The 26717-nt window shown below is 43.0% G+C and overlaps 2 protein-coding genes across 7 annotated transcripts in view; one reads left to right on the top strand and one right to left on the bottom strand.

Moving 5' to 3' along the window:
• The window catches only part of Primpol (primase and DNA directed polymerase), a 29536-nt gene extending 28453 nt beyond the window's left edge, over positions 1-1083 (top strand). For 4 of the 5 annotated variants that reach the window (XM_051182378.1, XM_051182376.1, XM_051182379.1 and 1 more), the window contains one exon: positions 287-1083. In XM_051182378.1, the coding sequence (XP_051038335.1) occupies positions 287-544 (258 nt within the window). In that variant the 3' untranslated portion in view covers positions 545-1083. The remainder of the gene's footprint in view (positions 1-286) is intronic. The other variant, XM_051182380.1, reaches the window with a different exon arrangement.
• On the bottom strand, positions 877-24976 carry Cenpu (centromere protein U). Of its 2 annotated transcripts, none has more exons than XM_051182381.1 (13): positions 24907-24976; positions 23301-23349; positions 21296-21407; positions 18058-18160; positions 16633-16693; positions 15856-16083; positions 13317-13386; positions 12012-12120; positions 7135-7213; positions 6481-6528; positions 5942-6003; positions 3413-3569; positions 877-1173 (listed from the first exon to the last, which is right to left on the bottom strand). In XM_051182381.1, exons 1-13 carry the CDS (start codon positions 24945-24947, stop codon positions 1060-1062), a joined length of 1233 nt encoding a protein of 410 aa, XP_051038338.1. In that variant the 5' UTR covers positions 24948-24976; the 3' UTR covers positions 877-1059. The 2 variants fall into 2 exon arrangements, with proteins under 2 accessions (XP_051038338.1, XP_051038339.1); XM_051182382.1 differs by having other exon boundaries at positions 21296-21404.
• Positions 24977-26717: the final 1741 nt, after the last annotated feature.

The following is a 26717-nucleotide window of genomic DNA, read 5'->3' as shown; positions in this document are numbered from 1 at the left end:
GGTGACTGGCTTTGGTGAAATTTTTCTTTTCCAGTATCCCAAAATGTCAAATGAAAGTATTCTCAGCCTGGGAGTTTTAGCCTGGGGTTTCAACCATGTCCACACTACAAAAGCAATCACATTTGAGCTAACTTACCCTTCCCCATGGTAACTGTTCTTGACAACAGGAACCTAGCATTTATTTGACTTTGAAAAACTAGTCATTATGTCATCTGTTAACATATTTGGAGTGTGCAGTGAAGTCACATACTCTGACTAATCTTTTCTCTTTCCCACAAATATAAAGGAGGAATTCATTTCTGATGAAGCAGGAGAAACCAGCAACTCACTGACCAAGAATTCTCAAAACCCAGCATCCAGTAACCTGTTAGCAGGCGAGTTTTCTGATGCTGGCTGGGATGATAAAGATGATTCCTGCTTTTTAGAAGCTACAGAAGATGCGGAATTGGCTGATGCTGCAGACAGGAGCCTTCTTGGTTACAAGAGTGCAATGGACGATATTCCTGATGAACTAATTATAGAAGCATTACAGAGTAGTAGCTAACTGTGGATAGGACTTACATAATGAGGCTACAATTTGCTTGCAGCCTGAGATTTATTACATAAATGTTAAATTAGCGCTGGGGCTATATAGCCCAAGGGTAAAATACCATGTGCAATGCCCTGCATTTAATCCTCAACACCATAACAAACCAAATTATATTAACTTATTATAAACCTTATTTATAGCAACTGTTTTTTATCACTTAGTTTCTAATAATAATTTGCTTCTTACCTGAGCCAAAATTATCGTGTATGCACTATCATTATTGTAGATTAGAACTCTTACGTCTAGTGATGACTAACATCATGTCAATAGATTTCAATCAGAACTGCAACTGTCCAACCATTTATTTTAGAAGCCATAGTTAAACTGGTGTTATCTGGTTTCAATGACAAAATGGTAATAAATTCTGACGAGTAGGCCATGCTCATTTTCAGAAGGGGAGTTTGGTTGTCAAGAGTACGGACGGCTCCAGGGCAGATGGCAGCAGGAGGCTAACTCAGCTTATGGTCTTCTCATTCCTGCTCAAGGAGCTTCCCCAGCTGACAGTTGATAGTTTTTAGGTGTTTTTCGGCTCCCAAAATCGTTCTTGCTTTAAACAATAGAGCTGGAAGGCTAGATGAGTCATACTGCTGATGGGAAAAACTAGTTAGACTCACATATAGTGATACTTTAATAACTGTTTTTAGTATACAGAGCAAGTTTCCTTTTACTACGAGAACTAATGGAGTAAGTCTCCTATAGCAAAAAAAAAAAAAAAAAAAAAAAAAAAAAATCTCAAAGGTGTCTGTCATTTAAGAAAGTTACTTATTGGATCAATTAAGTCTTAAAGGTTGCCAATCCAAATGTAAGGACAAAGTTAAAACTCTAAATCCAACTCATGACCTGGAAACAATTAACAAAGTCAAACTTCCTGTTGTAAACTATCTGAGGGAAATTAAATTCCCCTTAAATTGGTACACCTACAAGTTGACATATCTATTTATTTAAAAGATACAGCTATTTTAGCTAGATTTTATAATTTATTTTTTAATTTTTTATGAGCCGGGATAAGGCTATGGCTTTTGATCAATGGAGAACTTCTAAATCAAAGTGATCGTCTCAGGTGGAAGGGCTTGAGGGAACTGACTGGAAAATCTTGTGTTCATTGTTGCTGTCAAGTCTCCTTAGGTAGAATCTTAGAGCCTGTCAGGTACTGGAACACTGTCTGGCTGTGGACCAACCACAGCAAAAGCCAGCCACCCTCATGTCCACACAGTTGCCCACTGCTGTGAACTGGATCCACCTGCCTGAGGAATTCACTTTAAAAAGAGAAACTGTATAATTTCAAATACCATTAATTTGTACAAAATAACTTGCCCTCTTGGAAACCAGTGTTTGGATTTGGTACTTAAATGATTATTTTTGGAGTACAAATTAGTGCTAAGGTAATATATAACTCCAGCAAAAAATAGTATTTTATTGGATTAATGGGTACTGTATTAATTTGCCAAAGTTTTGTGACTTAGTAAAGGCATTCCCTTCCTTGAATTTGTACTTTGTGATTTCGCACACTGTACTGTGGGCTGGTTATATTAACTGAAAAAATAAAGTCATTACCTGAAAGAAGAAAGAAAAAAAAAAAAAAAAGATCTACCGTACTTTTGGCAGCTTGCTGGTAAATGTGTTTCCAAGGTATTTTTCTTAGTAATGAAAACTGAGCAGAAAAGCTGCCAGACAGTGGTGACCCCCTTATAAGAATGGGATTTGTTTTCTGCTACACAGAAACCATGTTAATGGAGAATTCAACCAAACAGATGTAGGGATCATTGCCTACACACAAGACACCTCAAGCATCTGCTCTCTAAGGAATGGGAAGAATTCACTTGGAGCTGTGGGCTTCATTTAGGAAGAAATGTGACATCCAGATGTCACAGGAAAAAAAGGGTGGGGTAGGTGCCCAACAGTAACAGTACAACAGGCAATGGAAGGTACACAGCCTCACTCGTGAGAGCAGTATATTTCACAGTTAGCGCAGCTTGGTTTTCAAGTCTTGGGGTAGATCAGGGAGAGCATTTGCCTACCATGTACAAAGAGTGATTAACCAAGGACTGTGTAGATTAGGTAAACTTTCACTAATGTAGTAATCAAATCCCTAAAATAAACTTTAGGTATATTTTAAGAACTTATATTTTTATAGCTGTAATATATGAACAAATCTTCAGATCAGGAAAACTTAGATCAATACCAGATCTAAAAGCTGAATTTAGAGGTGAAGAATACAAACCTGATCATTTGATGCACAAAGACATGTGTGTAATTACGTATCACTTTCTATACACAATTCTTAGTGTAATTTGGTACAAAATTCTATTGGGGCAATTCAACATACAATTCTATTAGAATAGTCTTGTTTTTCTAGTTCTACTACGTATACAAACTTACAATATTTTAGCAAACATTTCTCTTAGTCTTAATTGGATGTCATAGAGCAATAGCAAAGTCCCAGGAGCTACTTCAAAGTGTATTAAAATAGGAAGCTACAATTTCCCAACTTTTTTTTTGCTGTTCCTCAACCTCTCAAGCCATGCCTACCATTTCTGTGAAACAGCTACGGAAGCATGAACATGGAATAGACAACTAAAGGTGGCTGGTCTTCACAACACCGCTGAGTACTGGTGGGAATAAAGCAGAGTTGTGCACAGTACCCACCACCCCTGAGTACAGTTCTCAGAAGGGGGAACTCAGGAGCAGCACAATGCTTCTCATTTAGTAGCTAAGAACTGATGACTTTCACTAATGCTGCTCGTTAGCTTTCTCAAAGCCACTGACACTCTACAAGCGAATGCCCACATCTGCTGCTGCACAGTAAAGATGAGTGGGACTCACCTTCTCCTTCCTCTTTGGTTCTTTCTCTCGAACTTCTGAATAGTCGTGATGCAGCTGTTTTAAATTAGATAAGAAATGCATGGAATTCTTCAGTGATAACTTTCTCTCCTTAAGGTTGTCATGCTTTGTTTGTAGTTGTTTCAGCTGTGGTTCTAATCTAGACAAAATTTTTTTAAATCTTAAGATACAAATTAATAGAAACATATAAATATATATATATATATATATATATATATTGTTCGTAGACTGAAAATATTAAAATGCCCATACTATAAAGAAAGAACAGAAACCCAAACCAAAAATAACAAAAGAATTTTCTCCCATATAAACGACATACAATAAAATCCAACAGTCTACAGTGCCTGAGCATCCTGGGAGATGAAGGAAAAGTCAAGGGTGGGCTAGGTGATCTGTGCTTGCCTCTCAGATTATGAATGTAAGAGTCTACATTTCCGTTCATCTTAACTGATATACAATTAGCAGTGACAGCTATGGTGAACATGCCTCACAGATGCTGAAATTCACCTAGTCACAAGCCCTGGGAATTACTGGATTAAACATGATAGCTGGCATGACAGTTTAACTAGGAAGCCATGTAGAAAGTTCCTCTTACTAAAATTTCCGCCAGCTAGTCAGTTGTTGGTGATGCACGGCTTTAGTCCTAGCACTTGGGAGGCAGAGGCAGACAGATTTCTGTGAGTTCTGAGCCAGTCTGGTCTACAGAGCTAGTTCTAGGACAGCCTCCAAACCAATACAGAGAAACCCTGTCTCAAAAAAAAAAAGATTCCTCCAGTTTCCAAGGCCAAATAAAGTCAGTGGAGAAACTGCCACAAGGCCTGGATAGAAAGACACACAACCTTGGGCCAACCGTCGCCTCTCTAGGGCTGAGTTTCTTCACCTCTAAAGAAAAGGAATAACTTGTGACTTATGGTGGGAGGAAGAAAGGCCGCCAGCTTGATCTTGCAAAAACAACTATTCTCAAGTGTGTTTCTCAAGCTTTGTTTTCTCTCGTTTTCCTAAAGGGAGAAAGAAACAGGCATTGAGTTTGTGGGAACTTGGGGAGATCTGGGAGATGAGGGAGATGGACGAGGGAGGGGAGACCGATGGGTAAAGAAACATAAAAAAATTATTTTCAATTTAAAAAACAGGAGGGGTCTTTACACTAAACAACTGCAACATTTATTCAACAAACTCTACACTGAAGAGGTGGTGGGGTCAGAGGTATAGGATTGCATTCCCTGTCTGGAGGGGAGTGACTCCCCTGTGCCTTAGCCTTCTCATCTGCGAAATTAAAACTATAATCTACTTTGCCTTACTAAGCCTTTTTGAAATGTTTGTCTTACTATAATTACATCTAGAGGAGAAACTAAAGAAGTCAGTCTCAATACATCTCAAGTTTCACAATGATGCCCCATGTAACAAAACAGAGCCTTATAAAAGGGCCATAAAATAACCTACTTCCTTGGAATCACATTGGCTAAGAATGGGCCAAATGAGTGAAGCATTTAGGAAAGTGCCCTTGTCATAAAGGAAGCTGTGAACTGTTACCATCGTTATAAATACATTACCCAAATTTTCCATGTTTTGGCCAGAGCTAATGACTACATTTTCTAGTGTCTCCCATAGACTAAATTTGTAAACAATGGAATAGATAACTAATTTGTCTCTCTCAAAATTCGGTCACTTTAAAACCTAATACTTAAATAGTATTTCAAATGTTTGCTCAAGCTTCCTGCTACCACACCCATGTGGTCCTAGGAATTGAACCCACAGCTTTGCTCATGCCAGGCAGGTGGTCTACCACTGAACCACATCCTCAGCCTGTCCAAGCTCTTTTGAAGTATCTTAATAGTGGAGAGCACAGTCAGCCCTGCTTCACTTAACCCTCTGCGTCACACAGCACTCCGCATCTCAGAAGGCCAAAATGTACAGATAGGCTGCCAGACTCGTGTGCACTAGTGTTCCTAACCAGTGCATGGGGACCACCCCAACCCTAGACTTCAGAATGTGGTCTCAACAGTAACTACGAGCCAGTGACCAGTCAGGGTTACACAGCAAGACCATCTGTCAAAAAAAATCAAACAAGCGAACAGCATAAGCAGAACCATCTGTATGAGTCACTGCAGAGAACCCTTCCTAGGCTTACTCACTGCCTCCCACAACACCCTCTGAGCAGCAACACAATTATACCCATATATACAAGAGGGGCCTGAGGCATTGGGAAAGTAGGTACCTCACCCAAGTCATGCAGTCAGTGGTAGAGCCTGATTCAAATTACAAGCAGTCTAATCCTACTCATTACATCTGTGATCAAGCTGTCTGAGGCCAGACCAGGCATGGTGGGTGACTGATACGTGTTGACTGTCCTAAGGCTCTGCAACTGGGCACCACAAGCTGCTGCCATTGATCATCAAGTGCTAAGGACACCTGGGGCTTGTTGTGGGTCACAGCAGCAACAGCACTACCCTAAGTGACAAAAAACGACTGCCCTTTAGGTGAGTTCTTTGCAGGAGCAGGACATTATCTTACCGAAGCAGTTCGTCCTGGACTTCAATCAAACGCTGCCGTTTCTTTTCCATGTCGGAAATGATCTGAGCAATACAATTTACTTAGGTTAACATAGCAGAAGCCTCAGCACTTCTGCCTACACTGTCCTAGGCACTGGAAGCACAGAGGGACAGGCAGATGGGTACCGCTTAGTGGGCAGCTTTGGAAACTGGGGGATGACAGGGCCCTCCTTCTCTTGCTTCTGGTCTGACTGGCTTAGCAGTTTCATTTCAAGACAGGCCCCAAAGGATAACAGAGCCAGCTAGTCACGGACCAGAACTTCCAACAGTGACTCCAAATAACCTTTCTCTTTGTAAGCTGTTTGTTTTGGATGCTAAATCATAATGACAGCAGGCTAGCAGAGATCCCCATCTCTTAGTCTCCATTAACGTTACAAAATCAAATAAAAACCTGACCCAAACCACAAAGCCCTTATACAAACTGTGCAGGTTATAAACTAAAGCAGGTGTTTACTTCCTCCCATTTCCTACCCCGTGGCTCACTGAGACCCAGCGATTCACCTTGGCGTTCCTCCTTTTCAGAGCTTTCAGCACCTGGACTTCTTTAAGCTACAATGACAACAAAAAGACAAGGATGTCTAGTTTCCCAAAATTAAGTATTTCAAGTTCCACATGAGAAGCTGCTGGGAGACACATTGATAAACTGCCTGTCATAAAAGTTCAGACCCCCAGCACCAGCACATTTGGCTTTAATGGGTGCTGGTGGAGATTTCCTTGGAGCTCATTGGCCGGCCAGCTGGCCAGCCTAGTGAAATCAATACTCTTCAGGTTCAGTGAGACCCTGCCTCAAAAACTAAGTTATAGAGCGATGGAGGAAGTCACTTGGCATGGGCCTCTGGCTTCCACATACATGCATGTGTACAATGCCACATCCGCACAACCCCCAAAAGAAATAAGGGTAATTCCCAAGTGTTTATTGCCACAAAGACAGCAAATACAAACTTTTTCCTACAACTACAGGATACTTTCCAAATACAGCTTAAAATTTGACGCAGCCAGGCACAGTGGCACAAGCCTTTAATTCCAGCACTCTCACTCGAGAGGCAGAGGCAGGCGTATCTCTGAGTTCTAGGACAGCCAGGGCTACTCAGAGAAACCCTACCTCAAAATAAACAAATACAAAATTTTAAGCAATATAATTATCAATGAACTTACCATTCTGATGAGTTCTCCTTTAATTTTAAAATAAAATTCATTGATGGCTTGACTACATCTTTCAGATTCTATTCTTTGTCTGTAAATTGTTTTAAGAAGGCCAAAATTGATATTATAAAGGGTTCTGAAGGAAGGACACATTTTATTTACATGACACTTAAGTAAATACAGTTTGGCACATATTGTTTAAATACCTAAGATAGCAATGTAAACCTATAGCATTTTCATATACTTAATAAAACTGGGAATAAGAGAGGGGAAAGGAGAGGGGAGAGGCAGGGGAGGGGAGAATGGATGAAGGGAGAAACCTGGTGGGCAGACTCTGGGAACCTTGAGGCAGGACACAGTAACTGCTTGGTCTCCAGCCTCTGAAGAGATTGGGCAGTCAATTGACAAACTGGGACCTGGAACATTCTAGATAAGCACTTTACTGCTGAGCCACACCCCCAATCCAGTGGTTTTATCATTGAGTTTAAGAGTTCTTTGTAAATTCTGAGTAGCAGTCCTTTACCATACACCTCTTTCAAAAAGTGTTTATTCTCTTATAATTTCATACACACATTATCTGAGCAAAGCCCCATTATTCACTTATTCCCTTTCCTATCACATCTTTTCTTTTCAAGTTGTACTTTCATGTCTTTCTTTTTTGTGACCTGCCTAATGTAATTAGGATTGCATGAGTCAGTCAGGGACAAATAAGTCTCTCGCTAAGGTTTCCTCCCATTCTGTGGGCTATCTTTTCACGCTTGAAAGTTTCTTGCATACAGAGGAAATTGATCCCTGAAGACCAGCTTATGGACTTCGATGGGTTGTGTTCTTTCTGTAAACAAGTCTCTATCAAACCCAAGGTTGTTCCCTTGTGTTCTCTTCTAGGAGCTCTGCAGGTTACATTTAGGGTTGTGATCTGATCTGGGTTGCGTTTGCTAAGGGGCAGTGATCTGATCTGGGCAGTATCTGTTGCTTATGGATGTCCCACTGCTGCAGCACCTGTGTTTTCGTTTAATTTTTGAGACAGGCGTTCACCACATAGCCTTGGCTGGCTTAGAACGCAAATGCAGGCCAGACTGGTTTCTGGAACTAAGGGGTACAGCACGCAGGCACTGTTTGTCTTTGGTGGCCTCCACTGTACTCTTTGCTCCTTTGACAGTTAGTTGGCTGCATACGGGCTCCCTGCTCTGTCTACGGTCTTCACAGCCCTACACCACACTGAGCACCACAGCTGCCTAGTGAGCACCAACAAGGGCACCAGCTACCCTCAGTCTTCTCTTCTGCATGGACAGTGAGTTAATGGCCACAGCAGAATTGGCTGAGATTTTGCAATTGCCTGATGTTAGAAGTTGTGAAGAACCGACATTCCAACCATACTGAGTTTATTTGTAAATGAGTAATACTGCTGCATTTATGCACTGACTCTGGTTTCTTCCACCACAGTCCTGTACTTTTCTTCCCACAGCTCTAATCTAAGTGGGTTTTTTTGGGGGGGGTGGGGGTGGGGCATTACTTTATGTAAGAGGTGCTATGTTTTTAATTTTAAATTCCACTAGGTCACACAATGTAATGGATTGCTCTTTTGCAGTCCCTGTACTTTCCCTTATGTACTGTGCTAGCTGTTAGACTGACTGCTGAGACGGGACAGTCTTGCCTGGTTCCTGCTGCTGATGGGAAACCCTTTCTCGTTCACCATGGTCAGTATGAAAAAGCTCCTTGTAGGTAATTCTTTGTCAAGTTAAAGAAGCTCATTCTATCCTAATTTATTTATGTTTTTCAAGACAGGTTTTTCTGTGTTGCTTTGGAGACTGTGCTGGAACTCGTTCTGTGGGCCAGGCTGGCCTCAAACTCAGAAAGATCCACTTACCTTTACCTTCTGAGAGCTGGAAATAAAGGCGACATGTACCACTACCTCCCAGCTTTAATTTTTAAAAAAAAAATCACGAATGAGTATTAGATTTTGTCAAATACTTAACTTTTCATCTTTAGCCTGTAAATATTTATTTTCCTTTCTAAAGCTGAATCAGACTTGCATCTCTTGGATGAATCTTACCTGGTGGTAGTATTTATTTGTTTTTAATACATTGTTGAAATCAATGTACTAATATTATGTTGAGGATTTTGCAACTATTTCCTATAAAAAGCAGATACAGATCTACTTGGGTTATGTATTTCTTCACATGTATGTTTTGGCTAATTGTATCCACCTAACCTAAGTACCTCTGAACAGCAAATGCACAGCCAAAGCATGAAAAGGCACGCCACCCATGGAATGCGACAAAACATCTGCAAGCCTGTATCTGATAATGGAACAAGTCTGTGCTTTTGCAGAGGACAGAGTACAGCAGGGGCCCTGCTCTAGCACTCTCCACCTTAGTCCTATAAGACTGGGTCTCCCACTGAACCAGGACCTAGGCTGGAGGATAGCCCAGCTACCCTCCTGTCCCCACACTGCATAGCACTGCAGTTACAGCCATGCACAGCTACACCTAGCTTTTTATGTGGATGCTGGGATCCAGACTTGAGTCCTTTATGTTTGCACAGCAAGCCCTCTTATCTACTGGGCCGTTTTCCCAGTCACTGAGAGTACAACTATAAAGTGTGTGTATAGTTCTCAGAAAAGCATTAGGGACAATTTACAAAAAAAGTAGAACAAATATCATGTGCTCCAGCAATTGCACTCTTGGCTATCTAAACAGAAAGAACTAGGAGGAACTAAAATATACCAATATTCATAAAAGTATCTGCTGCAGGGAGAAGAAATGACTTGTATACTTCACCACTATCAAGACAGCTAAAGCAGGGTGACTAAGCATTTCTCTGCTCACTGGAGGATGGGTTTCCTGGGTAAAGAGATAGCACCACAGTTGACAGCTTAATGAGGTAAGAGGGCAGAGGACAGAGTCTGGGATGAGGAGGGTGGGTAGACACGATGGGATGCTTAGTTTTGTCAATCACACCATCTGGAATCAGCTAGGAAGAGCGTGTTGGGGGCATGTCAGTGAGGGATATTTCCTGTAGAGGTGATTGAGGTGGGAAAACCCACCCTGAATGGGGGGATTGCCATGTCATGGGTGGAGGTGTAGGCTGTATAAAGTGGAGAAAGCCAGCTGAATTAGCAAGCTTGTCTGCATTCCTTCTGTCAGCTCTGGGCTGTGGATGTGCTTCAAGTTCCTGCAGCTAATTCCCTCACAAGGATGGACCACAACCCGGAACTTGATCTAAAATGCAGCCCCTTTCCTCCTGAGCTGCTTCTTAGGGTATGTTATCACAGCAACAGGAAGGAAATGACAGGGGGCACAGATGTTTCTGGAGTCCACCAGCATTCTTCTAGAGCAGTGGAAAAAATTCTGTCCATTAGACTCTACCCATGAGCTGAAGACAGCAGTTTGCTGGACTTCACGTTGTCTCCTTACAGCTACCCTTAAACATCCTTAGTCAGGGTTACTAAGTCCAAGAACAATGTCAGTGGTGGGGCCCAACACTGTGGCTCACAGCAGGACGGGGCATTCCTCCTTGGACGTAAGCCTGTCTTCCTAGACATTTTCATGCCAGCCTTTCCCTTCTTTCAGAAGGCGAGTACTGGACAAATCTCCCACAGGAGCATTAAGAGTCTCCACAACCCGTGCCGTCCCAGCACTGAGGAAGTCCCATGCCTCCACAGCCCCTTCCTCCCAGTATGTAGCCTCTGCCCTCTCCCATCTCATAAACTGCTAGACCTGCATTTTGCCAACTCCATGTTCCCAGGGAGGCTCCTAATCTCTGACTCACTAACTATTGTCCCAGGGGGTCTTATTCTCAGAAAAGCCAGATGCGTTCACAGCTGTGTAGCTAATCCATGTCTCTCAGATCCACTCTGCCAGGCTGCATTTTAAAAGATTTTTGTTTTATATCACTCTCTTCAGGAAAAAACCAAACTGGACCTGTGCTGGAGGAAAATGAACAAGACCTGATTGTTTCAGCTGTTTCTCCAACTTTTCCCAGCAAACCCCAGGCTGGAGGAGATAGGTGTGTACCTATCTTGATGCTGCTCAGAGGGGTGCTGTGGAGTATTACTCTATGTAAAGATGTGTTACATTTGTTCATGCTGCATTTGTTTAACTATGTAAAAATGTGTTGCTGTTTTACTTTGCCTGCCTAAGGTACCTGACTGGCCTAATAAAAAACTGAATGTCTAATAGCCAGGCAGTAGATGCTGGCAGGCAGAGAGAAAGAGTAGGAGAAGTCTGGGCTCAAAGGGAAAATGAAGAGAGAATAAGAGAGAAAATGTGGGAGAGGCCCTGGGCCAGCCAGGCAGCCCCCAGCTAGCCAGACATGGAAAAGGACATACAGAATAAAAGAAAGGTAAAAAGCTCCAATGCAGAACATAGAAGAAGAGAAACAGGTTAATTTAAATTATAAGAGCTAGTGGGATAAGCATAAGGTAAGACCGAGCATTCATATCCAATAAGAAGTCTCCGTGTCATGATCTGGGAGCTGGTTGGTGGCCCAAAAGAAAGCCTGCTGCAGAGGGGTGGGGGAGTGAAGCCCTGATGTGGCAGCTGCTCTTTGCCTTGAGTGATGGAGGCTGTGCAGCTGTGCCTCTTTCTCCACAATTGCTTTCACAGGGGGATGGCAGGACTGGAGTGTGGCCATACTTGGCATATACTTTCTGACTGAGAAAAACTAACAGTACTGGGGGAAGCACTTATTTCTAGATTAAAGTCTATGAGGAACATCTAGAATAGATTATTCAATAACTTGAAACTACCATAACCAATGTATGTAGAAGGATTACAATGAAAATGTAGACATCTAAAATGTAATGATCTGAAAACTAGGAAGAACACCGTGGTGGTACTCTGAGCACAACTGATCAGGTCTATGCATTATAACATCAGAGGACTTACTTATACTCCAGGAAAATTTTCTCAAATGCAGACAGAATAACATCCAACTCCATGATGTCACCACACCTCTTTCCTTCCAGACACCAAATATGCATACTTTCAGAAGCATCTAGAATATTAAGCACATGTTAGTTTAATAGACTCATTATCTGCAATCTGGCTCTAGGTCCAGGACTCTGAATCCTGAACAAAAGTAGTCCTATAAGGGTGTAAAACAGCTAAAACCATACTCCTTTCTCCTGATGCAGGGCAGAGTCTAACAAACCTGCCTGCTGTCACTTCCTTCCTGTGACTATGGCTCGCCTTCTGAGAAGGTCTACACATCAATGTGCTGCAGAGAGAGGTCTCCTTTCAGCTATGGTAAACTCTATGACACATGTTCACATGACATCACCAGTTCTATTCTTAGTACCCTTTTAAAATACACAATGACTTGTAAAATTGGGATAGATCTGTCTTATGACTCAACAACTTCCTGTCTGTTCCTCCAAGAGAAATAAAAACATGTTTATGAAATTTGTGTTTAAGAATGTCCATGGGGCAGGAGGCAGTTCACAAGGAGGCTGTGGTGTAGTTCAAGGTACTTTCCTAGGATGGGCAAGGCCAGGAGCTCAATCCCTACCACTGCAAGGAATAAAAAAATGAAAGGAAGGAAGGAAGGAAGGAAGGAAGGAAGGAAGGAAGGAAGGAAGGGAAAAGGGATGGGGTGGGTCATCAGACTTTATTTATAATAGCCCTGTAATGAGCAAGGACATGATTCAACAGAATGAATCTATTTCCAAATAGACTACCACATGTAATTCCATCTACACAAAGCTTTTTTAAAGATTTATCTTTATCATGTATATGTGTCTGTGAGAGTGTATGCAGGTACCCATGAAGGCCAGAAGAAGGCACAGATGCCCTGGAACTGTTGTAAATTGCCTGATTCGGGTTCTGGGAACTGAACTTTGGACAAGTAAGGAGGAGGGGAGTACTAACATGTATAGTACTCATTTTTTAAAAATTCATGATAAAATGATAAAAAAAATGCTACTCCAAAGTCATAATTTCTTAATCAAGTGGCAGTTTTAGCTAAGATGGTAGTGTATGCCTTCAGCTTCAGTACTCTGGAGGAGTAGAGGCAGATGGATATTAGTGAGTTCAAGGCCAGCCTGATCTACATAGTGAGTTCAAGGCCAGCTGGGGTCATCCAGAGAGACACTATCTCAACACCCTCCCTTTCAACAACTAAGACAACTTAAAAAAAAGGAAGTTTTAGAGACACCCCATACTAGTGACAAGGCACAAAGCACTGTTCTGTACCTGAGTCTGTGGCTTCCCTTCTTGATTTCTTCCTTCTGCTGGGAGACAGCCTCACTTTCTTCCGAGTTTTCTACCAAAATGATAATAATAATAATAATAATGATGATGATGATGATGATGATGATGATAAATAGCATATCTATTTAGGAAAACTTCTTTTCTCTATAGTTTAAAGATTAAGACAACAACATTAGCAAATCATCAACTGATATTAACTATATAGTTCCTATTTAGTTCTTAGGAAAGATTGAAGAACTATCTTAGGCCAAGGGGTTCCAGCACATGAGAGCAACAGGCTGGGGTGGAACAGTCTACACCTGTGGGAATGCTGAAGGGAACCTGTCTGAGAGAGGACAGCAATGAAAACATGCTGAGGAACTCCCTAGTTTGTGAGGCCCACCTTCCTGACAAATCCTAAAGCCAACTCCTGATGGGATCCACCAAGAGCACAATGGTTGTGGTAAGAATGATTACAAGATGACTGGCAGGCAGAATTCCCTCCCTCCCAAATGCAAGCAGCACCTGTGAACAGGCCAGGGTCTGCTTCCTGGACTGTATGTGTGGGTAAGACACATTGTCTTAACCTGGAGTGTGGGGCTGGCTCTGCAGGTGCAAGCACCGTACTTCAAGGGTCACATAATAGCACCTGCAAGGATTGACCTTCATTTTACAGTCTCAGTGAAGTGAAATCTGAGAAATCCAAGGCTCACTTGAGATGTCAGTCCCTAGACAGCCCTTGATTTCAGGCTTCTACCACCCTGAGCAGAGGAGCCAGCTAACCTGAAGCTAGACTCCAGCCTACAGAAACTATAACATGATAAATCGTCCATGTAGAAGTGACTAACTTTGTGGTAATTAGTTGTGGGCAATTATAAACAAAGAGAGAGGCGGAGTCCCACTAAGTTAGATACTGGTAGATGTCCTAGGCTTTCTACACACTCATGCTAGCAAAGGATAAAATCAAGCCTCTAACTTCAAAACACCATACAAATGTCAGGTAGAGTCTGCTGGGATTGCCACTCACAGGAAGACAGGACGCAGAGCTCAACATCCCTAAACAACATCGACTACATTTCGAGTCCTAGACTAAAACGAACACACAAGAAAATGTGACCCAGAGTCAAGACAAAATCAGACAGAAGAGAAACTGACCCAAAGAGGATCCAGACAATGGTTTAGGAAACAAAGGATGAAGTAATTGCAATCATGCCCAGGAAGGGAACAACACTCTTAATAGAGAATATCCTGTGGAACCGAGGCGATGTAGTCAAGATACAGGCAGCCCCCAGCCCCTGCCTCCGGCAAGTGGGAGGGGGGCATTCTTTGTTCATTCCAGCTTCTGGTGGCCATGGCTGGTGTCAGGACTGTTTCACCCATTGTCACATAACCCTCTATGTCTAATCTCCATCTCTCTTATAAGAATACCTATGATTAAACTCGTGGTTACATATATAATTCATGAGGGTATATCTTTGGTACCAATAATAAGCAGAATTATTTATCTAAAACATTCAACCAAATGAGTTAATAAAACAATATATAAGAATATGAACCAAAAGATACTACAGCTCAATTACCTTAAAACAAATTGTGATCCACAGCATTTTTTTCAGGAGGAAACAAATCAAGGGCATATATGAAGACTTTACTACAAAGAAATCCATCACTGAGCAGGTTGTACTTATGCACTAAGTCACACACAGACACACACACAGACACACACGCACACCCTGACAATTATCAAAAAAAAGAGGCCATGTATATGAAAAAGAGCAATAGGGTTGTATGGGAGGGTTTGGAGGGAGGAAAAGAAAGGGAGAAATGATGTGATCATATTAAAATCTTAACATAAAAGAAATAATTAAAGAAACTCACCAAAGAATCAAAATTGCAATTTCCATCAATAGATACTATAGGTACCCATGGACAGAGTGCAAACACTGGTTAAAGGGGTGCTGTGGAAAGGACTGTGAACACACACCAGGAAGCAGATGTTCTGGGTTACAGAACTATACATAAATGTATCTTCCTTTCTAGATCTTCTAGACTGCTTTCTATAATAAAAGCTCTAAACTTATTTTTAAAATCAAAAGTTTTTTTTTTTTTTTTTTTTTTTGAGACAGGGTTTCTCTGTGTAACAGTGCTAGCTGTCCTGAACTTTGTAAACCAGGCTGGCCTCAAATTCACTGAGAGCCACCTGCCTCTGTCTACCAAGCAAGTGCTGGGATTAAAGGCGTATGCCACCACTGCCCAGCTAAAAGAAAATTTCTATTTCCCCCTTAATCTTTTTCTTAGATTTCTTTTTATTATCTCTTCATGGTGTGTGTGTGGCAGGGAGGTGAGGATGGCACATGGATGCACAGAGGTCAGAGGTGTCAGATCCCCTGGAGCTGGACTACAAGCAGTTGTGCCTCATGATACAGGTACGGGGAACTGAACTGAAGTCTTCAAGAAGAGAGCTGAGCCATCTCTCCAGCCCTCCTCCTTAGTCTTTTCAATGAACTTTTTCTCTGAGGGGCGGATGGCAAACACTGCTCACCAGCTGTCTTTGTACGGTTCCAGTCTCTTCTACAGCGCAGGGTTGAGTGCTGTGGGGTCTTGTCCTCTCAGGAGTGACGTGTTTGACTGGCTTCAAGGTGGGTGCTGGAGACGCTGTAGGAGCCTGGTGCTGCCGAGCACTTGTTCTCTCTGTGGACCCCACTTTCCTCCTTACATCATCTTCAGAGCTCTCAAACTCATCGCTGATGGGCTCGAGCTTTCTCTGTGGCTATGAAGCAAACAGCACTGCTAGTTTAGAAAACTCAAATCTTACTATTCTTACAGTGTCAGGGAACTATGGAATTCCCATTTCTCATTTAAAACGTCATGTAGAAGACAGCATGATTAGAAAGCCACCTAATCCTCTCTGCCTTTGTAAACCACAACCTAAATACATAGAATGCTACAGAAACTGACTGGATGAATAGAAAGCTGAAGAGTCTTTCCTAACACTCAGGATATAAAAATATTCCTGGGCCAGTCTCATAGTACAGCAGGGAAAAGCACTTGCCACTAGGTCTGAGTTCGACCCGAGATCCACAGGGTAGAAAAGTGAAGAAGCTGTCCACTGTAACATGTACATGCTCACATACATACATACAAATGCAAAATAAATGAATACAATTTTTAAAAACTTACTTTATTATAAAAGAAATTTCTAAGACATTTCTTAAAAAAGAAATACTGCTTTAGGATATTTTTCTCTATTTACATCTACTCCAATTAAAATATGAAGTTTCTTACAAATAAAGATAGAAGAAAGAACACTCCCACATACCTTTTTTGCCCTGGTCTTTGTAGACTCATTTCCACTTGCTTCATTTTCAGAAGGGCTCAAACTGCCAAACAACAAGCCATCAGTATCTTGTACATAGCATTTTCCATACATTGCTTCAGCATGACAACAAGTGGGATGTGAGGAGCTTCCTAGCTGCCATGGGCAGGTCTGTCACTTTTCTAGATTCTCACACTTGCTCATGTCAGTTTTCCCTAGGCAAGTAATCATGGACCAATGAGATCAAGTCTGAGAACTGCACTCCACCTGAGCCACTGGTCCCAACTCCTCGGATGGTCACTGGGGCCATCATTGGGCCACCTGCTGCTGTATGTAGAACACAGAAGGCCCTGTGTTAATTTGGAGGCTTGGGTAGGTAGCCACAGGCAGAGAGGGGAGTGGAAGATTCCGTAACAACACCTAAAGCTAGAGGCATCGGATCCAGCAAAGTTGGCCTCAGATGCAAGGCCTCTCCATGACAAAGCAGATGGAAGGGAGGGGTGGAGGGAAGGGGGACAACTGTCCGTCACAGAGGCCTCTTGGGGTCCAGGGACATGCTAAGCTCTTTCCAGGCCTCCTTCCACTCTAACTTCCTTTGGCACTTATTGTAAACTCTGTCTTATTTCCCAAGTCCTTCCTCTGGAAGCAGCATCACTGACCCTTTAATCTAGTGACCACGAAGCAATCCCAGAGCTACCTCGGTGGCCACTCTTCTCCAGCATCAAGACCTACTGGTATGCTTCTCGACTATGCCTCAAACCCATCCACTTCCCTTCATCCCTCCCCACCCCAACCATGAAAACAGCTTGCAAACTGGTCTCTCAAATGTCCCTCTCCCTCCCACTCACAGTAAAAGCAGGCAATAATCCCAGTGATGACTGGGGTGGAGACGGGAGGACCCCGGGGGGCTCCTGGCCAGCCAATCTGAGGTTCAGGTTCATCAGCAAACTATGTCTCACAAAGGTAAGGTAGGAAGTGACAGGAAGACATCCAGGGTCATCCTCTAGCCCTTGTGTGTGTGTGTGTGTGTGTGTGTGTGTTTTGTTAGAGGAAGTATGTCACTGTGGTGGTAGGCTTTGATATGTTCAAGCCACACCCAGTGAGTCAGTTCACTTCCTGTTGCTTGCATATCAAGATGTAAAACTATCAGCTACCTCTCCAGCACCATGTTTGCCTGCACACCACCATGTCCCACCATGATGATATGGAATGAACCTCCATATGAACTGTAAGCTGTCATCCCAATGAAATGTTTTCCTGTATAAGAGTTGCCAGCACCAGGGGATCCAATGCCTCTGGATTCCTTGGGCACTTGCACTCACTTGTACACACCCACACACATAATTAAAAACAGTAAAAGTAAATCTAACCCTCCCAAAATAAAACAAAGGAACCAAAAAACCCTAACTGTTTGAGATGGACCCATACCGTCTACTCTCTTCTCTTCCGTGAGTGGCTGGAGAGGCTGAGGACCCACAGTGTTTGGAAAGTTCCTCTTCGGCATCAATAGCAGTACTGTGCAGAGGAGGGTCTACAAAGCCAAAACAGCAAATTTAATGCTGGCTGTCTGGGCAACTGTTATATTCCCTGACAATGGTATGTAATAAATCTTTGTTTAAATGGCCAACAGAGTCAAAGTCTGTTACACAAGCCACTTCACAGATAACTTTCAATCTCATGCTTCAGTAGAAAACACAAACCTTAATGCCAATAAAAACACATTTTCAAGGACTGGAGAGGTGGCTCTGTTACTGAGAGCACTTATTGCTCTTGTCAAGGACTTGTACTTGATTCCCAGGACCTGCAACGCAGCAGCTTTTAACCTTCTGTAACTACAATTCCAGGACTCCCAATACCCTCCTGTGGCCTCCATGGCCACCAAGCATGCAAATGGCACAGACATACATGCAAGCAAAACATTCTCGTGAAATAAACCTAACATTTATCTTATTTTATGTATTTATTTATTTTGGGTTTTCAAGACAGGGTTTCTCTGTGTAGCTTTGAAGAGTCTGTCCTGGAACTAGCTCTATAGACTAGGCTGGCCTTGAACTATAGAGATCTATAGTTCTCTGCCTCCCGAGTGCTAGGATTAATAATAATAATAAAAGTAAAGACATGTTTTCAAATCCTATATCTATATCCTCATGTCTATTAATAGAAATGATTTCATAACACAAGATAATCATGAAGAAGCCTAATGTGGTCTTTCCTGACCACTATGCATTGTCGTATGGACACCCGGGCAGCCAAGGCCTCCGTTAGTAACTGTTCAGGTTTATGGGGTGCCCCTCTCTGACTCCATTACTCACACAGTGCCAAGCCCTTAGAGGGCACTGGGGAGGGCCTGTTCTCTCTCGCTCCCCTTCCCTGACAGTTCACCTGCACCGTGAGCCTCTGCACTAGAGCAAGTGAGCCTGAAGGGAGATAGAGGCGACAACATGGCCTTAGTCGGAAGGCGGGGGAAAGGGTGATGCTAAGGCTGTCCCTACCTGCTGGGAGGGAGGGGGTAATGTGGCAGGGACAGAAAATCTGAAGGAGCAAAGGAGGTGACCAGTCCCGACAGACTTGACTGCTGCAAGGAAGCCTAGAAAAGCCAAGCAACCATTTTTTTTTTCATGTTCAAATGTTAGCATGATGTACAAACTTAAAAACTTTCTTCACAAAATAAATAGCAGCTTAAATAGTGAACATGTCAACCACATGTTTTAAGGTTGATAATATATTCCATGATGCCCTTGACTACGCAGTCGTGTTTGTTTTTTCTACAGATGTGGGTGGAGGGGGTCATCAGTGGATGCACAAAGACAAATAAATTGATCCTGAACTTCCAAAGGCAGTCAGCTTCACTCATGATTTACAACTGATCAAGAGCTCACCCAGAAGAATTTTTCACCACTATGGAAAAGCACATACAGCCATTAGATACATTGCACATCCCTTAGATAAATATAACCAGGGAAAGAGGAAAGAGAACAAGAATGAAAGAAAGAAAGAGAAAGCAAGTCTACCACACACACTGATGGTAAGATACAAACTGTGGCAGCCACTGTGGGAAACAGTATTGAGGAATCCTCATACATACAACCCTACATACAACTGGTATGGCCGACACACATCCCAGTGGTCCTACTTGTGGGTACCCTGCACAAAAGTGAAAACAGAGACTCAGAGGCATCTGCACACCAAATCTCCATTGACAGATGAGTGGATGACAAAGTCTGCTTCCTGTTGCTGCTGTGCTGAGACCAGGCTTCATGTGGCCCAGGCTGTGACTTCCAACTTTTGATTTTACTGCCTCCAACTCCCAAAGACTATGACGACAGCATGCTAGCACATCCAGCTGGAATCGGGTTTACAAAGTCAGTCCTGTACTGTATTCGAGATCCTGGGCCCGTCCCCAGCAACACATACATAACAGGACAAAAAGCACTTTGGAAACATGGTGAGAGTAATGAACCAAAAGGCAATAAGCTGAATGAAATCAGCCAGTTACAGAGGACTAGTGTGCTGGATTGTTTACAAGAGCTAAAGACATCAGAGAGGAGGGAACTTCAATTAAGAAAAATCTCTCTTACTTAAGATCAGGCAGCAGGCAGGCCTGTAAGGCATTTTCTTAATTAGTAACTGATGGGGGAAATCCCAGTCCATTGTGGGTGGGGCCATCCCTGGACTGGTGTCCGGGGCTCTATAAGAAAGCAAGCTCCATGAGGAGCAAGCCAGTAAGCAGTACTCTTCCATGGCCTCTGCATCAGCTCCTGCCTCTAAGTTTCTGTCCTATAAGTTCCTGTCCTGACTTCCTTTGATGATGGACAGTGATAAGAAGTGTAAACCAAATAAACCTTTCCTTCCCACCTTACTCAGGCTATGGGGCATCGCAGCAATAGTAATCCTGACAAAAACAGCAAGCAAGCAAGCATGTACCTTCCTCTTACATGAGGCTCCTAGAATCGCTTAATTCACAGAGCGGTTGCCAGGGGCTGGGATAACAGAGAGCTGCTTGATGGCTACAGAGAATCTGAGTTAAGGAGATTGAGAGATGAACGGTGAGATAGCTACTCAGCAGTGTGAATGGACCTGCATGTTTAAAACTGGTTAAAATAGTAGAACTTATTGTCACAGATCAACCCTCTATACACACAACACCACAATGAGACATTATTTTATGCCCACTAGACTGGCTAGAATAAATAAGTCAGAATGCTAATACCAGAGTTGCTATAAATGCAACAGTTCTTGTCCCAGGGGTATGTATGCCTCAGAAAACTGAACAGGTGCACGGTGTGTGCATACACCCACACACCCTTGACCATGAATGTTCAAGAAAAAGAGAAACCAAAGCCAACAGAGCATTATTGAGCCATAAAATTTAAGGATGAAGTAAATACACAATCTTGAAGATGTGACACTAATTCAAAAAGGCTCACCAGAGCAGGATATATATTCTATGATTCTATTTATCCGAAATGTCAGAAGAGACAAACCCATAGAGATTGGAAGTAAATTGTCCAAGGACCAAAGGATGGGAACAGGGGCTGACTGGTGTCAGGAGGTTTCTCTAGACAAAAACAATGCTCTGGATTAGACAATGGGGATGACTGCACAGCTCTTCTGTTAACTAAGCACCACCATCCCCAAGCCCTGAATAGGAATGTAGAATACTAACCGAAGGACTCATACGATTCCTCTTCTTCCTCCATTTCTCCCAGCATGCTTGAGACATCAGAATTATCAGGAAAGCGAAACACATCTTTAGGCTTGTGCCTTTGACCAGCCTTCTAAAAGTGAATAAGGTCAATCACTGAAATGGAGACAAGACTTTCCCACACTCATCTCCTGAGCACCCTATAGCTAGTCCTACGGCCCATGGAAGCACCCGCTGCTTTCTGAACCTCAGTCTACTTTGATGATCCAAGACAAGGAAGGTTAAAACATTTCTATGGAGACCAGAGAGTCGACACTAGGTTCTATCGGCCACTAGACTTCTGTACCAACTACTCAGCACAGCCATAATGTATGGAAGCGGATATTAGCAGGCTAGAAAGGGATAAACATGGCTGTGCTTCAAAAGAACTTGACTTCTAGGCACTAAAATTTCCTACCCTTTTCACAGGTCTGAGACATTTTCATTCTAGCTGACCTTTACTTCTTTGGAGACAGGGTTTCACTGTGTATTTCAGGCCGGCCTTTATCTCAACTCACAGGAGTCCTCCTAAGTGCTAGGATTATAAATAGGTGTGAGCCATCATCCACCTTATTTATATCCTTTTAAAATATAACAAACAAAAACCATTCTTCGTTCACAAGGCTGTACAAAAACAAATGGCAGGCTACCTTTGGCTACAGGCATCATTTACCTAAATCCTTGATATAAGGGATACTATGATCCCCTCCCCAGAGAAAGCAGTTTGACAGCACCCAGAGTAAAGCTGCCTTCCTTACAGGACAGAGAGCAGGGCTTACAGTTCAATCTAGTTCAACACACAGATTAAACTCTAATCCCCATGAAAGACCAAAATGAGATAATCTTCTGTGACAGCTTACAAAATACAAGAGATATTATTATTACAGGGAAGAAAAGTTTGGAAGATATAAAGATATACAATAACATGGGCAGAGAAAACTCCAAGCCTCGGGGAAAGGGGAAAAGCCTCATTCAGGTGTTGTATGGAGAAATGCCAAGAAACCAAGAAACGGCCAATTTGCTTTCAAGCCAAAGAAGCCTCCATCACATACAAGGTTACTACCTCCCACTGGGAGGACCTGGAGGAGGCCCAGAAAATCCATTCTACACACTGATTCCCAATAGGAAAGGCTGGAAAGGGGGCTAAAGTGAGTAAAGAACCATTCCCCCTCTCCACCCCACTCCAGGCCACAGTGGACTTCAGCTTCTCTGAGCAGTGCTGGGCAAGAGCTGAGCAAGATCCCCCAGAGGTCGCTAGGGATTCACCACATTGAAGGCTAGGGTCAGGGCAGCAGGGCAGGGAGCTGCTTAAGATGAGAAAGCCAGAGACAGAGGGAAGGCCAGAAGTGCTCTAAGAGCTAGCCCTACTCTCAAAAAGCAAGCACCTTCATCACAGTATTTTGAAATGGCAACAGATAGTTTGGAATTAGCAATCAGGTATGTTAAACAAATGTGCCTGCCTTTAACATGCCCTTCCTGAAGAAAAATAAAACTATACTATGAATCAAGAGGAATACCAGAAACCCACACACAGCCATTAAAATCTGTATCAGGGAGAAATTACTCTAAATGAAAAATGGCAGTACAGAACCTTATGCAACTTTACATGATGTCAAATATCTGAATAAAATAAATGTCAGTCTAGGCTCAAAAAAACAAGATGGTTCTGAAGTATTGATGAAGTTCCTTTTCTCCACCATATCAGATGAAGCATTTTTTTCTTTTTCAAGACAAGGTTTCTTTGTGTAGCCCGGAACTCACTTTGTAGACCAGGCTAGCCTCAAACTCAGAGATCCTCCTGCCTCTGTCTCCGAAGTGCTGGGATTAAAGGTGTGCACCACCACCTCCAGCTGATAAAGTACTTTTTAAAGCTATCATAAAAAGAGTTTGTCAAGAGAAGTCTACAAAAATGTGCTTCCCATAAAATGATAGTTTTTTTTTTCCAATGGTTTAAAAAAAAAAAATCACATTAACAAGGACTACTTACGTGTTTCCTGGAATGTGTTCTTCCCAGAGTGTTCTTTGAATGTTTTGCGCTATTAAAACATAGACAACAAAGTCAAAAGCGGGAGTCAGAAAATGTTTCAGTAATTGGGGAAAGCACTATAAGCTGTGAGCCTTCCCAGGCAATCCTTTCCAAATTATCTTCCTCATCAGTGCTCATCTGCGAGAGCAGACTGGGGGGAGAGGTGCTCAAGACACACCCCCTTTGGGAACCATCTCAACAGTGTGCATTAGGTCACAACATAAAAGGTATGTCTTCCTGTGAGTCACAATAAAATGCTATCAAAGTGCTGTGCCCAGTATAGAATTTCCTCAGAACTTGTCTGCGCATCTGCATGGGTACCCACTGTACTCTAACACCTCACACACTGGTTCTCAAACTAACTGATTTCAGAGCCACCTAAAAGGCTCCGGCTGGGGGTGCAGGCCAATGGTTCACTTGTCCAGCACACATGGGCCCTAGGTTTCATCTCCAGAACTGAAGTAGGGGGACTAAACATTGCTGCTTTGCCTAAGTGGCTTGTTTAAAAAACAAGTTGCCTGAAGTCACCACACCCCCAGCATTTGATACCACAGAAACTCTGGGCTGAGGCTAAGATTTCCCATTTCTAACCAATTCCAAGCATTAATTCTCAGACCTATAGAACATTTGCGTTGTGATAACTACAGACTGTAATTCTGAGGTTCAGAAAACTTAGGTAACTTCTGATCGACCCACATGACAGAAGTAGTTATGAAAATCAGGTGGCACACTCTGCTTAGCCTAATTTCTTTCCGCCTTTCTGTCTGTGCTCCAAAAAAACACAGTCCTGGCTTTGGACTGGAATCCTAGAGTAACTTACAAACGATGGAAATCTCTAAGATAAGCATATACATAATCTCTGCTGTATGTGCCAGTGTGTCAGTGTTCTGGGAGTGAATGATGAGATTTCACAAGCCGCAAGCCTCAGTATGCTGAAACAAAACCAGTGGCTTAGCAGATCAAGTCTTGAACACTTCCCTAGTCAGCTGACTTGTAACCTCCCACTGCTCACCGAGTGTGGGCTTCCACCACCATCTGTGTCTTGTAGTACCTACAAACACCATTTTCCATAGGCAATCTTCCCACGGAAGGCCTACCTACCCAGATCCCTACCAGGCTTTGAATGCGCGCCAGATACTCCCAGCAGACCCTTCGCTAGGAGATCCTAGAACCAACCTTTCAGAGCACAATTTAGCGACCTCTTTTCAGATTCTTTCATCTCTCTTTACAGAAAAAGGATGCCCGACGCACCCTGTATGTCCTTTAGGCATTTAGGCCATCCCAAACACTCGCTAGAGATCTGGTTTGGCTCCAGGGTCCCGGTTGTCTACTACGAAAGCAGCTGGGTCTGGGAAGCAGAAAAAGCAATGACCACCAACCAGGTCATTCCTTACATATTCGTTTGTCACACAACGCAACGCTAGTCTCCAGCCCAGCTTGACTCCTGGGACTATATCCCTTCCCCGCGGCTGCAGGACCCGAACCGTGGGAACCGAGGCCCGGCCGTGTCGGCGAGTCTCTGGGATAAGCTGAGCCCCGGGGCGGCGTGCGGGATAACAGCACTTACCCCGGGAATCCCAGGTATCTCAAGCTTCTCCGCGCCGCCATCCTACCGCTGCAGACTCCACCACCGGCTGCCAAAACTCGCGCCAAGCTCGCACTGTTCAGAGAAGCCAATCAGAGCCTTAGCCCTCTATACTCCGCCTCTTCCGGGGCGGGACCAGAGGGTTTCTAGGACGAGAGCATGGCAAAAAGCCAGGCCTGGATAACACTCGGCAGCGGAGCGGAGTCCCGAGGCGTACGGTTTGCTGCTCCCCGACTGCCCCGACTGTCCCGACTGTCCCGACTGTCTGAGACCTGCTCCAGTGTTTTAGGGACTCAGAACTCCCAGGCCTCGTGGGCGGGGACGTGACCCGGATGATGTACGTATGGGTGGACCCGAGCCCGCTGCCTGCGGATCCGAAGTCCTGGACTTCCGGGAGGTTTATTTGCTAGTTTATGAACAGCTGTCTGTACTGAGAAATGCAGGTGCTGCTTTTAGCTCCCTGCAGCAGCTGACTGTCGAACTTCAAATGTTATTTGCCCTCCCTTCCAAGATCTTCCTTTGTAAACCGGGGAGGGTCCTTTCTGGATCTTTTTTAAAAATTTCTTGTGATGCGGAAGAATGAAAACTAAAAAGTATCAAAGACGTAAGAGCTAAAACGGCGAAGCTCAGAGAAAACTGAGTCAAAACTTGGCCATGGTTTTTTAAAAGATTTATTTGACGCGTATGAATGTTTTGTCTGTGTGTGCGTGCATGCGTGCGTGTGATGCCTGGAGATCAGAAGAGGGCATCAGATACCCTGAAACCGGAGTTACAGATGTGAGCCACTATGCCTGTGCCTTCAGCAAAAGGCTCTAAACAGATGAGTTATCTCTTCACCCCCGACATTGATTTCTTGATTAACTTAAAGCACAATTGGGGATAAAAAGTGCTAGAGATGGGGTGGGGCGGGGCGGGGTAGGGGAGATGATTGTACAAAAAGATGGATGAATTTAATTGCACCAAGCCATAAAATGATTGGAATAAAAAAGTGGAATGTCCAACTTTACGTTATATATTTTATCACAATAAAATATGCACACAAAGGAATGTAAAGATAAAACACAAACATTCATATTATTGAATTAGAATATAAAAAATTATAGTTCTCATACTCTTCTATGAATGGTGTCCTCTTCTTCCAAACCATAACTATCCTTTTGGTTTTTAAAGCATTTTATTGCTTTCCAGCTTTGACATGCCCCTATGTATAATCATCACATGTCTATGAAGTAACATTTGGTAGGTTTCCTGCAAGTATCCTTACCAAAGCCATAATTTTAAAGTGTCCACATCTGCATGTAGCTGTAGTTCTTTCACATTGTCTTTGGAATTCATTAAGTAAATATTTGTATCATTTTTTTAGTCTTGTGCTGTGGATATTTTCTTGCCCTTTGCTATTCCCCACAGTGCATCACTACACATTCTTGTGTCTGCCAGGGTGCATGTCTGTGAGTATCTGAGGACAGAGCCAGTAGAGGTAGTGCTGTGTAACATGTTCATCTTTGCGTGATGCCAGTAAGCTGTAAACTGTTCAGTTTATGAACCCCTTGACTGCACAGTTGATGAGGTTTTGAGATGAGATGTGTTTATAATTTGCATTTTCCTCAAGCAAATCATCTACTCATTGCTTATAATTCATTCCTGTTTCCTCTTCAGTGAAATGTGTGTTCACAACTACCCAGAAATCATCTGGGTGACTGCCATAGAAGGATAAATCCCCTTGAGGGTATTGGAGGAAGTTCCCCATGGATGGGTAGAAATGGGCTTCCTAGAGCCACTGAAAACTGGCACTC

The sequence above is a fragment of the Phodopus roborovskii genome, unplaced genomic scaffold, assembly GCF_943737965.1.
Source record: "Phodopus roborovskii unplaced genomic scaffold, PHOROB, whole genome shotgun sequence".
Lineage (NCBI taxonomy): Eukaryota > Metazoa > Chordata > Mammalia > Rodentia > Cricetidae > Phodopus > Phodopus roborovskii.
Note: the sequence above shows the minus strand (reverse complement) of the source record. Positions and strands in the feature narration are given on the sequence as shown.